General features: G+C 40.1%; 1 protein-coding gene across 1 annotated transcript in view; it reads right to left on the reverse strand.

Annotated features, from left to right (window-relative positions):
* Positions 1-14,305, reverse strand: part of adgra1b (adhesion G protein-coupled receptor A1b) — a 203,894-nt gene that overhangs the window by 23,942 nt on the left and 165,647 nt on the right. Inside the window, exons 16-17 of the mRNA XM_085368918.1 lie at positions 10,089-10,212; positions 746-891 (exon numbers count right to left, since the gene is read on the reverse strand). Coding sequence (XP_085225044.1) covers positions 746-891; positions 10,089-10,212 — 270 coding nt within the window. The remainder of the gene's footprint in view (positions 1-745; positions 892-10,088; positions 10,213-14,305) is intronic.

Below are 14,305 nucleotides of genomic sequence, written 5' to 3' on the forward strand. Positions count from 1 at the left end.
TTTGTTGTTCTAACAACTGTGAAAGCTAATGTGCGAAATCCTCAAAGTCACACAATATTGGGAGTAAATATAAATCTATTTATGAAGTGCTTTTCCAGCCTTGCTGATCAGTCAAAGAGCTTTAGATTACAAGCCACATTTAACCACGCATTGATACAGCGTTTTACTCTATATAGTTTAAGCCCTTTATCGGCCTTACATCCATGGCCCTTTAGAATCATCAGTCAAGCCAATAGTTGTGTTTTTAGTCAGTGGGAGGAAACTGGACCACCTGGAGGAAACCTATGAGGGCACAGGGAAAAACTCCATACAAAAAGATGAGTAGAAACCAAATCAACAGTGCTAATCATTGTATAGTGCGCCACACATAAAATAGACAACACAATATAAGACCCAGGGGTCTGGGGCAGGACCCTTATAACTGAGTATATCGATCATCGCTGTATTTGTATTTTTACTCATCTGAAGACTTCTTTCATCAAAATGTGAATGCATAAACCTACTATGACAGTATATCTCAGCCTCGGTCAAGTTGTGTATATACAAAAAAATGAAATAAGAAAGCAAATAACTGCGCAGTGAACCGTCCTTGTCCTCTAAAGGCACACATGAAGCAATCAAAAAAGACCAAAGAAAAGTACCACACACACACATACACAAACACATATGTGTGCACAAATGTTTATGAACTTTCTGTTGAGCGGCATTCAGGGTTGGGAAGGGTTGCGAGGACATCTGTGCTTACCTCAACAGGGGCTGTTTAGGGCGCGGAGGCGGGTCACTGTCTTGACTCTGTGGAGGCTTCTTGGTCACCTGTTTATAAATGTTCCTCGCCGTCACCCCGAGCCACAGCATGGTTGACAAAGACGAGTAGTGCAGCACGACCCCGACCTGAGATTGGGTGACGGAGGGTGCATCAAGTTACTTCTTTGACTTTGCTGAACTTTTGCTTATACATAATACTGTAAAGTGTGTCTCTGTGAAAAATGTCAGACTTCATTATATCCCTGTAACTCAAAGAAGAAAAGTGTTCAGGATGAGCTGCCACTCCTCTTGAGAAAATAACCATCAATGTCACTCCAAGGGTGTCTCCACAGACGTTTTCCTTAAAGACCTGGCTGCTTTGTGTTATCCTCCACTAAAAGACAATAGTAGAATGACGGAAAGACAGGTTCAAAAAGTGCTATTGAATCATCAAGGTTGTCTAGGATAAGAGCAGCATAGTGAGGTTATACTGGTGGATACTGAGCAGCTCCTTATCAGTTGAGTTAGAGGACATGAGGTGTGCACCGTGAATAACAAACCTGAATATAAATGTCAGTCACGTTGACAACTATCAGCGTGTGATTGTTTTTCCAAAAACGCACTGTACACATATCTCCGTTCCTCGTGTTTTAATATTCATGAATTATATTTGAATGGGGAAACTAATCTAACTTTGTTTAAAAGCTTTGCTAGCTCACAGACAGAGAGCATAGACATGACAGTTGCAAAAAAAGACAGAAAGGAGAATGGATACAGAAGATTAAAATTTATTATTTTCTTCTTTTTTTTGGGTTGTATGGAAGCCCCAAACGCAATTTCATTGTTCTTGACAATGACAATAAATAAATAAATACTAAATACTAAAATGCACTGAGCCTTTTCTTCAACCAGTCAGTGCGTTCATGATGTACTGGCAACCTGAGGTACCCAATCAAATGGCTTCTCTCCAGCACGAAAGGCCTAGGGACTCGAGCTACCAGTCCAGATGCTAATTGGAAGCGTCCTTGAGCTGGTTATAGAGAGCAGAGAGTGGGTGGTAAGTCAATCACAGCTTCAGAGTCCACACTCTTCAGAGCTTCATTAGTGCCAAGAACAGACAGAAGGCAAGTGTGTCTTTAAATATGGTTTTAATGGGGGAGGAGGGGGTTCTCATATTAACGTACGGAGCGTGACCTGTGATTGTTACTGGCTGATTAATGTCCTGAATATTGTTTTGCTATTGCAACTGCACGATCAATCAAATGGCAACAAAACTTTAATGTCCAAATCAGCTGAGACAAGTCAGCAATAATAAAGCGACACAGCTATAGTTGCCCATCTGGCAGTTTTTCAAAAAAATCACACACAAGCCGCAGTGGACCAATAGTGTGTGTGTGTGTGTGTGTGTGTGTGTGTGTGTGTGTGTGTGTGTGTGTGTGTGTGTGTGTGTGTGTGTGTGGTTAAAGAAACCCTATGCTAACATTTGTTTTGATAATAAAGCAGAATTTCTGGTGTCTTTCAGAACCGAAGGTGGTCACAATTATAGCTGTAACCATTGGTGACTGGAGCTATTTGTGACCATCTGTATTCGTTATTGAGTCTGTGAAAGGTGCATCATTTAGACTGGTATATACTTGAGGGACCTGACTTCTAAAAAACACAGCAATATTTTGATATTTGATGTTTTACTATTCAGAGCTGGTGTGTGCTTTCACCTGATGTGCCATTGTTAGCACAGAATCTGGGTAAATACAAAATTTCAGTCAATAATCGGATCAGTGAGCAGCAGCACAATGATCACACAGTTAACAAAACAGAAGCTGGAAGCAGCCCAGGAAGCCTGATCAATGTGTCCCCATTAAAACAGTCACTGCTTCCGTCTCCTCAAATCCCTCTTTTATCTCGTATGGAGATGTTGGTGAGACATGAAAAAATTAACACTTCACAAAAAAAAAAAAGAGTGGCTTGATTTTGATTCGTCGGCTACTTTCCTCCATACATGTGTGGTCAGTGGAAGAAGAGTAGCAACTTGTCAAAGCACTAGCACGTCCTTCTGCAGTACCAGTACACAGTGCAAGAGTGAACCCCAGGATTCTACTAGCTCTTAAACAAAAGCATCATGTGAAATTAATGTTAAATTAATAAGGAATCAGCATCGTTTTTGTATTCTCACTAATCCTATAAGTGTCTTGTTGAAAAACTAAAGTAATAAATAAACATGTTTTTTCATCCCATAAACCACCATTAATGGTTAATAGAAACATTTATCACAAATGATCATAAATCATTTCTGATTTCGACTTATTTTCACACACATTGTATTTCCTGACCGCAAAACGTTTGACCAGAACTGTATGTAAACTACAGAGTATTTTTTTTTTTTTATAATTATAATAATTTATTAGACACTCTTTTGTATTAGATGATGGTAAAGGCAAGAAATCTGTTTTTTTCCTTCCCTTCAAGGTGACTGTTGTAAAATATATGACAGAAAATGAGGAAAAGCAGAATTATAAGGCAACAATAATATTGTAAGTCTAGAAAAACACGTGTGCTCTTTATACTTTCTGACTGGAAATCACAATAATCAGTTTCATAGTATTTTTTTCAGTGAACCTAGTCCTTGAAAACTGATTTGAAATTTGAATAAACATTATCATAGTTCTGGAGGGAAAAGAAATGTGGAAAATAACAAGCGATTAAGAATTTTCAATGAACTCTATACTACATTTTTATTTCAGTTAATATTGCCAGATAATCTGTTTTAAAACATTTGGCACAGACTAAAAGTGCGATATTAAAAACTAACTTTAAAGTCTTTTATCTTTTATCACATCTTTGTCATATTGTTTCCAAATTATTTTTGGTAACCAGTCTACTCTAAGCTACAGTATTTATGTACAGGGAAACTTGGGAACAGTCAAAGTAGACCCAATGGAAAAACAAAGCAAAATCACTGCTATAATGTAATGCCCTCTCTCTCTCTCTCTCTCGCTTTCACAGCTTTTGCCATCACAACTAATTTCACAGTGCGGTGCTAATTAGGGAAATCCTCTGTATAGCATCTTTAAGCTGACACTTGGATGTTACCTCAGATCTAGGTCATCCTTAGCCAAGTTCTTTTCTAAATTAATAGGTTATTTAACGCCGGTCACACTCAGTGAACAATCATCTGCGATGTGTAATCCAAATTTTGATGGTCTGAGGTAACATGAGGTAAGTCGACTGGAAACAGTGGTATACTGTATGTTGTTCTCCTGCTTAGCCCGGGCAAGCAGAAAATGTAGTGTGACAGCTAGGGTGTTGCTCAAATCAATGATAAAGCAAGCCTTGTTTGAAGAAAAGATAGAAATTGAGATTAGAGATGACTTTGACTTTGAAGCTGTAAAGACATTGGATGCTGCATAGCGACAGTGCCACAGTGGGTGGAGTAGCGGTGCACGACTGAAGACTGGCATACAGATAGAAGAACAGGCAGACGAGTATGGGATGCAGGTGTGGAAGGAAAAGGAGGGGGGGGGGGGGGGGGGGTTGGAGGGGGGATGGGTGAAGACTGGGTGGGGAGTGCGTGCTTGAAGTCTTGCGAGAACTGCCAAATCTAGACTCAGAGCCCCTTGAAGTTGCTTAGTTTGGAGCGAGAGCATGTACTTATTTTTCCTCCTGGGAAGGGGAAAGGGGGGTAAGTGTATGCGTAAGGAGGTTGGCGGGGTGATCGGGGGGTACAGTGAATTTAGCAGGCAATGCGTGTATCCGTGTGTGAATCTGACTGTGTATATGCATCGGGAGATCACACATCTCCTCAAGCATTCCTGTAATTATCCCAAATTGTGTCTGGTGGGGCCTGCCTCGATCCCAGTGGAATTGAAGACAATCTGGGCTCCTTCCCAAATCTGCCAAGAGTGATTTTGCTAGCAGTGATTAGGTAAAGGAGGAGCATCAAAAAGTATTCAAAGGCCCCAGGACAAAGTTGAATAAATGAATGAAAGGTAAGTACGTTAAAAACCAGCGGCAAGGTCAGCTAAATTACACAGCTCCATCAGAAAACTCTGCACTGATATTGTGGGAAAGCAGGAGATTGTGTGTGGCTGCATAAGTAGAATTCAAATAACAACCTTTTTCTAATAAGAAATAGGTTTTTGAAAATAATAACATTATTTCTTGTCCTTTCAAAACATTAAACACTGATGTACAATTCAAGGACAAACCTAAAAAAAAGAGAAAAAAACATTTAGAGGCAACAGATTATTGCAACAAACGCTTAATTTAGTACATTTTAAAATGCTTGGGTATCTAATCGAGTGAAAAAATCAAAACATGGACACACCAGCCAAAGTGCTTGTTTACAATGCCACAACTCAAAAGCATATAGAACAATATGCAGCTCATACTAAGTTTAGATGATATTTTATGCAGATGACACATTCCTCAATATGATTGAACATCATTCATTCTTCTCTCCTCTGAAGCTTGTACTGAATGCTGAAAAGTCAATGTCTCCCAGCCACCTATACACTCAGTGGTACAAAAACTAAATTTCATCCAGCTTTTAAGAAAATGAGGAGTAAATGGCACAGAAACGAAAGATAACAGTTGAATTCTTATAGTGATGTTTCTGTGAGGACCACCATGTTCTTCTGTTAAGAGATGTCTTTGTTCTTACATTGCTGCATGGATAACCTTCAACACTAGGCTATGCTACATGCTAAAAATCTAATTGTGTATTATTTGAAAATATAACTTTGCCTTCATAAGCATTAGAAGAAGATAACCACATTCTCTGTTCATTAAGATCTGCAAAGGGTACATCATTACATCACTTCTCTTCTCAAATTTTAAACCACTATGCATCTGAGCAGTGCAAATAGTTCTGAACTTGATCTAAATTGGACCTTATTCGTAAAATAAACGATAGAAGATTTGAATTTCTTATCCCTGTGGGTGTTTTTTTATGTCAAGTAATCAAAAATGATTTGATGTGCTTCACTAGACAAAAACTAGTTAAGCTACTCTTGTGTCCCTTTCACCATTTCTCTAAGAGTAAAGGGACAAATACCAGCCATTTTGTGTCAGTTACCATCGTATGGGAAGACTTGACGGCTGTGACACAAGTGGTGACTTTTTTTAAGACATGCCTGTCAGCGAGCCTTCTGCTAGACAACTCAAGAAAAGCTGGCTATATTTCAGCAGAGGTAGAGTTGTTACACTATGGAATAGGAGGCCACCTAAAGTGCTTGTGACAGCAGAAGAAGGAGTTGAGTCCCAAATGTGTGATAGCGCACACAAAAAATGGAGCATCGGAGGCCAACTGATCCAAACAAGTAGTGACTGAAGACAGTCTAAACTGTGAGTGAGAAGTAGAAAAGAGGTGTACATCAATCTCTTTGTGGCTACATACAGTAAATGCCCCCCTGCTGAGGTGAACTGACAGTGGGAGATGCTCTGCTCCAGCTGATGTTTCATGCTCACTACTGAGGTCGGTCAAGCTATCAATCAAATGGATAGGAAATCCACAGGGACCATATGGTATTCTAACCATGTAAAAAAGTTAAAGGAGAGACATATTGTTTTTTATTCTCACTTTCATTCTTTCTGACGCTGTCAACTATCGCAAACATCAGAGACACAGTTCAATAACACAGCAATTATGTCAGAAGCCTCTTTGATTTTTCCAGCTTTACAAATTCACATATGTTGACATTTTAATTTAATATTTTTCATGGGCTTCTGTAAAAGTTAGAGAGGGGGATGTTTGATATATTGGAGTGTTTAATATGGAGCTGCGAGGCAGGAAGAAAAAAGAAGATTTGCCAATATAGAGAAGGAGGACATGCAGGGGGTTGGTATAACAGAAGGATGTTAGAACAGGGTGAGATGGAGGCAGATGATCCACTGTGGCGATCCCTAAAGAGACCATCCGAAAAAAACAAAGTGATGTATGGAGGAGGCCAGTGAACAACAGTGAGTGTCTACAGCCATCTCTAAAACATGGTGGAGGCTTTGTCATTGTTTTGGCTGCATTTTAGCCAGTGCTGTCTGGGATCTCATCAAAACTAATGGAATTCTGAACACAGGAAAGTGTGGCGATATGTGGATCCACCACGCAAAACCATCTGGAAAACATCTAATTAGTAATGGCTTTATTTTTCAGCATGACACAGAAATGATAAAGTAAAAGTAGAATGCCAGGCAGAGCCTTCAGCTGTTTGCGAAACCAGCTCCCAGTCTGGATTCAGGGGACAGACACAATCTCTACTTTTAAGATTAGGTTCAAAACTTTCCTTTTTGATAAACTGTTTAGTTAGATGACCCTGAATCCTCCCTTAATTTTGTTGAATTAAGGCTTGGTTACTGGGGGCTTCCCATTGAGCACTGAGGGTTTCTTTTTCCCTCACTCTTCTTCATTCTTTATGTGTTTAAACACCACTTTGCATTTAATCATTAGTTAGTACTAAGCTCTGGCTTTCTTCCACAGTGTGTCTTTTGTCCCGTCTCCTTCCCCTCACCCCCAACCGATCATGACAGATGGTTTTGTCTTTCTTTCGAGAAGCCTGCAGAACTATTCCTGCAATCTATCCAAAGAAATTACAAGAAAACTTGCCCAAGTGAGATCAAGTTGTGCGAAGAACAAAGGTGGTCATACTAAATATTGACTTTAAAGCACATTACAATTTCACAAACTCTTTCACAAACTACATGTCTCTTTACCCCTATTTCCCTTTTTTCATAGCAAAATATAAAGAAACGAGGCGTGGCTCAAGAACTTTGCACAGTACTGTATTAGCTTTATTGTTTCATTTTTGATGTGATTTTATTCAGGTATTTTTTCTGTTTTCAAGTTACAAACTCTGTCAAAAACAGCTACACTCTAAGTTCAAGTGGAGTACCAGAGTGTAGAAAGTGTTATTTAGATTTGTATGCAAGTATTTTAATATGAAAATGCAGTCACTGCTATCCAGGGCCTGTTTCTCTATCTATAGCTAGGCTCAGTGATTGCTGTGATGGTCTCCATTGTCATTCAACTGCCTCACCGTCTTTGGTCCAGCTAACCACATATGATTTACCTAAATCTATGCAACCCTCATCAAGGCTGTAGAGGATAAAAAGGGCTACAGTACCTGCAGGCAGGGACACGCAAGACCCGAGCTCATGAGCAGTGACTGAACTCTAAATCTAAAACACTTTCAATGATGTGAGCTTCAGGACTCATCTAAAAAGCACGCCATATACCAAATTAAAGAATGCCTATACTATAAGATTTCCAATGCCTCAGAGGAGTGAAAACACTTTAAGCATGCAGGGGCCCTCAATTTATCCAGGGACCATAATGCATTCAAGATTTTTTACAGTAACCCACAAGCTCGGCAAAAAAACAAAATCTGTGCAGATGTTAGGTTGAGAAAAACACAAATCATGAACCATAAACCATCATACACAAACTTAACACATTACTGCCTTGTCACGGATAGGAGCGCAACATAGCAAACAAGTGTTTCATCAACCAAATACAAATACTATTCAAACACTAGGGGTGCAACGATATTCGTATCGATATTGAACCGTTCGATACAGTGCTTTCGGTTCGGTACGCATATGTATCGAACAATACAACATTTGTAATTTATTTTATCAACTACACGGGACGATCAGGGGTAGCTCGTTAACGGAGATTTGCCATGTTGTGGCGTTAAGGTCATTTCAACGAGATTAACGCTGACAGCACTAGTGGGAACACAACGAATATGACTGCACATTTACGCCGACATCATCCTAGTGCAAAGACAAGTGGAAGCAGACAAAAACAAGCAAGCATGCTACTAACTTTAGCCGAGTCATTTAGACAGCTGTTAGCACATGATTCTCCTTACATATGTTTAAAATGCTGCTGAGAATATAGCCCAGAAGAAGCGGATAGTATAGCTTTTATTTTGGAAAGAGACATTTCTCTGTAATAAACTCTCTTTTCCAAAGATGAGTGATTCCTCAATCAGATACAGGGCTCGCAATATCGCTAGCCCGACGTCCCGGAGCTAGCGATTTTTTTCAGTCGGGCTACCAAAATTCTATCTCTGTCCTGCCCGTCGGGCTATTGTAGGAAAAATATATGTCAATGCTTTTGCATTCTTTCAGAAATGTAGCTGGGTAATTATGTCATTGGCATCGGTGAGCCACTGTCAATATGTGACATATTGAAATCGTGTTTGAATTTGCGCTTGTTTTTTTGCTTTCAATTTGCAATCGTGCAAACTGTGTATAGAGAGCGACAGCACTGATCTGTGAGTGATGATAATTTGTGCACCAATTCCTCTGACATCGTCTTATTAATTGTTAGCTTACTATGCAAACATGACAAGTGAAATCTCCCGCAGCTTAAACATGTGAGAGGTTGATCGCGCAGAGAATCGCTGAGCTTATGTGAGTGTGTGTAAAAGCAGCAGGAGAAGTTATGACAAATCAGACTATAAGGCAAAAAGAAAGTGCAGCTTTATGGTTTCATGGACAAAATAATTTCTGTGGCTGCAATATGACGAGCTAAATAACCAGGGCTGCACATAAGTGGTCCGCAGGTGCGCATTCGCTGTCAAAATAAAAAACACGCACAAGGGTTAGGGTTAAATTTAAAAACTGTACTTTTGAGTTAAAATATATATTTATAATTTTAATAAATGACAAATTAAAAAGGCATGAACATTTTTTTTGTATCGAAAAAATATCGAACCGTGACACCAAAGTATCGAACCGAACCGAACTGTGAATTTTGTGTATCGTTGCACCCCTATCAAACACGTAAAAATCCTGGAGCTTATTTCATTAAGTAATTTAAAAATCCTTTGAAACTGCTTTTACTGTTATTTATGAAGACAGACACGCAATCCACAACGATCATGTTGCATCTCAAGTACACAGGCAGGGTGCCTTTAATGAAAAGCGATGTGGTAAATGCAACATCGAAATTTCCATAGAAAAGCATGTTTGTACAAAATTCTATTGACCAGAAAATCTTTTATATGCTAACAATTTCTAAAACATCCACAATGTTTGTGGCACAATGCCCACCACTAACCCCTGGGCAAAAAGAAAGAGACAAAGATAGACAATAGAGAGCCTGCTACTGAGTGCAGTTATGATGGGAAGGCCTGAATCATCCGCACTCACTAGGCCACCACTTTACTAAAAGAGTGACCAGACCATACATGCAGCTGAAGCATGAAAGACACACAAAGCGGGGTTATTGTACATCCACATACTGCACCCAGTGGCCTGGTTGTGGACACCTGAATAGACATTCACAATCAATTTTTTGAAAAGCTTTGAGAGTGGGACGAATGAAAAGGGAATGCACTTACTGCTTGACAGATGATGGGGTATTTGATTCGATTGATGCCGCCAGCAAACACAGCGAAGGTCAGCGCTGTGTGGAAACAGAAGTTGAGCAGCATATGCCATCCCTTCCGACTGATGCGGATTGCACTGCCAAAAAAAAGGTTCAAGGGAAAAAAAATTAGTAGATAAATAGTGATAAATATCATACTGTGAAGAGTTTTGTGGATTACCTTTTGTAAATTTGGTTGAAATTGTGTTACTTTCAGTATTATTTACAAAGGTCAGCATCAGTTTTCTTTATCATTTATCTCCTACCATATATATTAACAGTAAAACCTGGTAGTGCTGTCCATAGAAACCGAGTAGTATAAACAAAGTTTTATATACTTCACTACCAATACACCTGCTGAGTAGCAGATATTTAAATTTTTATGAAAAAAATAAATCTATTAGCAGAAACATTGTGAGCTATTTGTATTCCTGTCTGAAGACAGTTCCACATTCAGATGGAGGAGCATAGAATTTTACCAGATTTCTCTTGAAGAACTTGGGAAGCACTATCCCAGCCAATCATTATCAACCATACACATAAGATCAGTTGTGGCACCACAGCACCATTCATTCTCAATGAGAAAGGGTATTGCAAGGGTACACTAGAAAAAATGCAACTCAGTTAAATGCTATTCACTTATATAGCACCAAATCACAACAATAGTTGCTTCCAGGTAACATTAATCTGGAAACCCATTAACTACTGTGCTGACTTAGCCTGCAACAGTCAATATTTTGGGGCCTTGGTTTATCCAGAAAGTCACTGTTTACAAATGCAAATACATCTCTAAAAATACTGGCAGTGGCACCTCTCAGCCTCCAAGTAGATACACCAATGGTATCCAAAATGAAACTCCTACGTCGCTTCGTACTCGAGTTATCGCATTTGCAAACTTAGATATCCACATCGCCTACGCGCCTGCCAGGGTGACAACAGTACTTCATCAGTCTTTTAACGCTAATAAAAAGCTCATACTTGTAAGACATTCAGACTGTTTATGTAGACACATGTAGCCAAAGCCTCCTGAAACTGAACATGGACTACAAGCGGAGTAAAAATGGAAACTGGAAAGCTTCAAATTCCAGAAATCTTGCCTACATACTCTGCATATTCATATGCAAGATATCTGTTGATAGAGATCACCATAACACAAAGCCAAAGATAATCATGTAACTATGTTCAAATATATGACATTTGTGTTATCAAAAAAAAGAATTAAATGATGTCCCTATTATATTATTTTATAAGAAGACTCAGTATTGAAGTGCAAAAAAATACATATATCTCTTTGCATTGACTATATCAATACTGTTTGCTAAAAGCAGAATGAACTGCAAAAATCACATTTTTACAAGTATTTGCTACACAGCAAAAAGCAGTTCAGCTACTTTTAAGTTCATTCTGATTGAACTTTTAGAAGAATGCTATTTACAGCAATGCTGTTTGAAGTCTTGTGACAATAAAAAAAGGAAAGTGCATTAAAAAAAACAAACCCAAAAAACAAAAACGGCCCTTTCAAAAAGAAGATCTCTGCATGTACAAAGTGAAAGACAGAATATTGTGTCATCAAAAGATACGAATGATTTAATTCCTTGCTACAAAATGCATAATGCTTATTTTAGAATGATGGACCTCAGGCAAAGGGATATTTGCAGATTCTTTTACAAGAATTCAATGTACATTCTTTCCACACAGCTTTTTTCCACCACCTTCTTGCGTACAATACATGCAGCATATGTACACAAAAGAGAATCAATCAGCTGATTTGATGATGAAATAAAAGGAGATTGCCTCCAGTTGGTTTGGCCAGTTGAAGTTTTTACATTTTTCATCTAAGCCCTGCATCTGTTTGTGAAATATGGTAGCAGCCACGCTCTGTGCAGCAGCACATTTATGGTAACCCAAACCATCGCTTTTCACCCAGCTGAAAATAAGCTGAATAGGTCAGACATTACCAACACATTAGTTGGACTGTGTGAATTACTAGACCATCTATTCTTTTAATTACTTTCCTACATCGGCTCCAGCCTCTTCAACCTTACAGTCACTGTCACCATTTGAAATTATATAACCATGTGCTGGAAATCTCCACTCCCCAAAATGGAGGAGCAGAGCCCCAGCTGCACGTGAGCCAACTGTAGATGAAGCAGTGGCTCAGCAGTGAGCCATGAGGTGTTTCTGGGGCCGGGCTTCACTGCTCTGTGTGAGGGGAGGGAGAATTAAAGCTACCGTTGTCGATGCCTCTCCTGCGATCCAGGTACTGAACTCCTTCCAGCAAAGAGGCCATAAATCAGGCCGGCTTCAGGCCTCCCTTGAAGGAGGTTTTCATAGGCTCTGCTCTGGGCTTTCACTGGGTCAAGTACATTAACCTGGCAACCCTCCATGTCCCAATCTCCCAGTGTGAAGGGGGAATAAAACTGTCCTGACTTTGCATCTGCTCTCTCACCCTGTGTCCGGTCCTCAGCCAAATGTAAGGGACAATAAAGCTATGGACAGTGTAATATGACACATTATGCAATGAGTAGTTTGAGCCAAGTCTTTTTATTGGTGGCAGACACATTCCAAATATGCTGCTGAAGCTCCATAAACTATAGGCTGCAGCACCGTTACACAGTTAGATGGTACCCGCTGCATGGAAATGCATGTTAATTATGATGGAGGAAAAAGAGGAAACGTGGCAAAGGCAGTGGGGTATATGGTTGAAATCTATTTCATATATGAAAATAATATAATTTGTGTTCAGTGCAATGAACTGTGGCCCACCATATTATATTATAATAAGACAAACTCACAGAAACAGTAACATATGACATACACTACACTACCACAAGTATTCACTCCCCTAGCCAAGTTACATCCGTGGCCACAGGTGTATAAACTCAAACACTTAGGCATGCAGACAGCTGCTGTGAAAGAATGGATCACTCTCAGGAGGTCAGTGAACTCTAGCATGGTACCTTGATAAGATGCCACCTATGCAAGGAGTACAGCGAGTCGTTCCTCACTACTGAATATTCCACAGTTAACTGGTAATGGTATTATAACAAAGTTATGAAAGTGATTGGCAACAACAGCCATTCAGCCATGAAGTGGTAGACCACCTGCTCAGGTGCATAATGTTCAGATGTTGCCAGCTTTTTGCGGAATCAAATGCTACAGACCTTCAAACTTCATGTGGCCTTCAGATTAGCTCAAGAATAATGCATAGAAAGCTCCATAGAATAGCCTAGCAGCTGCATCCAAGCCTTATATCACCAAGCACAATGGAAAGTATCAAATGCAGTCATGTAAAGAATGCCACCACCATACTCGGAGTGATGAAGCACGTTTCTCCGTCTGGTGATCAGATGGATGATTCTGACTTTGGCAGTTGCCAGGACCGCACTGTGCCAAATGTAAATTTTGTTGAGGAGGGTTATTGTGTGGGGTTGCTTTTCGGGAGTTGTGGTCAGCCTCTTAGTTCTAGTCAAAGGAACTTAATATTTCAGCATACCACGACATTTTGGACAACATACGCAGTCAACTTTGTCGGACCAGTTTGGGGATGGTTCCTTTCTGTTCCAACATGACTTTGCACCAGTGCACAGCGCAAGGTGGATAAAGACATGGATGAGCAAGTTTAGTGTGGCAGAACCTGACTGGCTTGAACAGAGTCTTCATCTCAACCCAACAGAACACCTTTGGGATGAATTAGAGCAGAGAGCCAGTCCTCCTCATCTGTCAGCATCTGACCTCATGAATGTGCTTCTGGAATATCCATCCATCCATTTGCTTCCGCTTCTCCTTTTCAGGGTCACGGGGGGCGCTGGAGCCTTTCCCAGCTGTCATAGGGCGAGAGGCGGGGTACACCCTGGACAGGTCGCCAGTCTGTCGCAGGGCCAACACACAGGGACAGACAACCATTCGCGCTCACATTCACACCTAATGGCAATTTGGATTTTCCAATTAACCTATCCCCACAAGCTGCATGTCTTTGGACGGTGGGAGGAAGCCGGAGTACCCGGAGGGAACCCACACAAACACGGGGAGAACCCCGGCCTGATGTTGGAATTGAACTCAGGACCTTTTTGCTGTGTGGCAACAGTGCTAACCACCGTGCCACCGTGCTGCCTGCTTTTGGAATAATGGTCAAGAATTCCCATAAACACTCCTAAACCTTGTGAAAATCCTTCCCAGAAGAGTTGAAGC

This window comes from Diplotaxodon limnothrissa, linkage group LG13, assembly GCF_057381915.1.
Source record: "Diplotaxodon limnothrissa isolate DT_005_m linkage group LG13, D_limnothrissa_male_GT1.1, whole genome shotgun sequence".
Taxonomy (NCBI): domain Eukaryota; kingdom Metazoa; phylum Chordata; class Actinopteri; order Cichliformes; family Cichlidae; genus Diplotaxodon; species Diplotaxodon limnothrissa.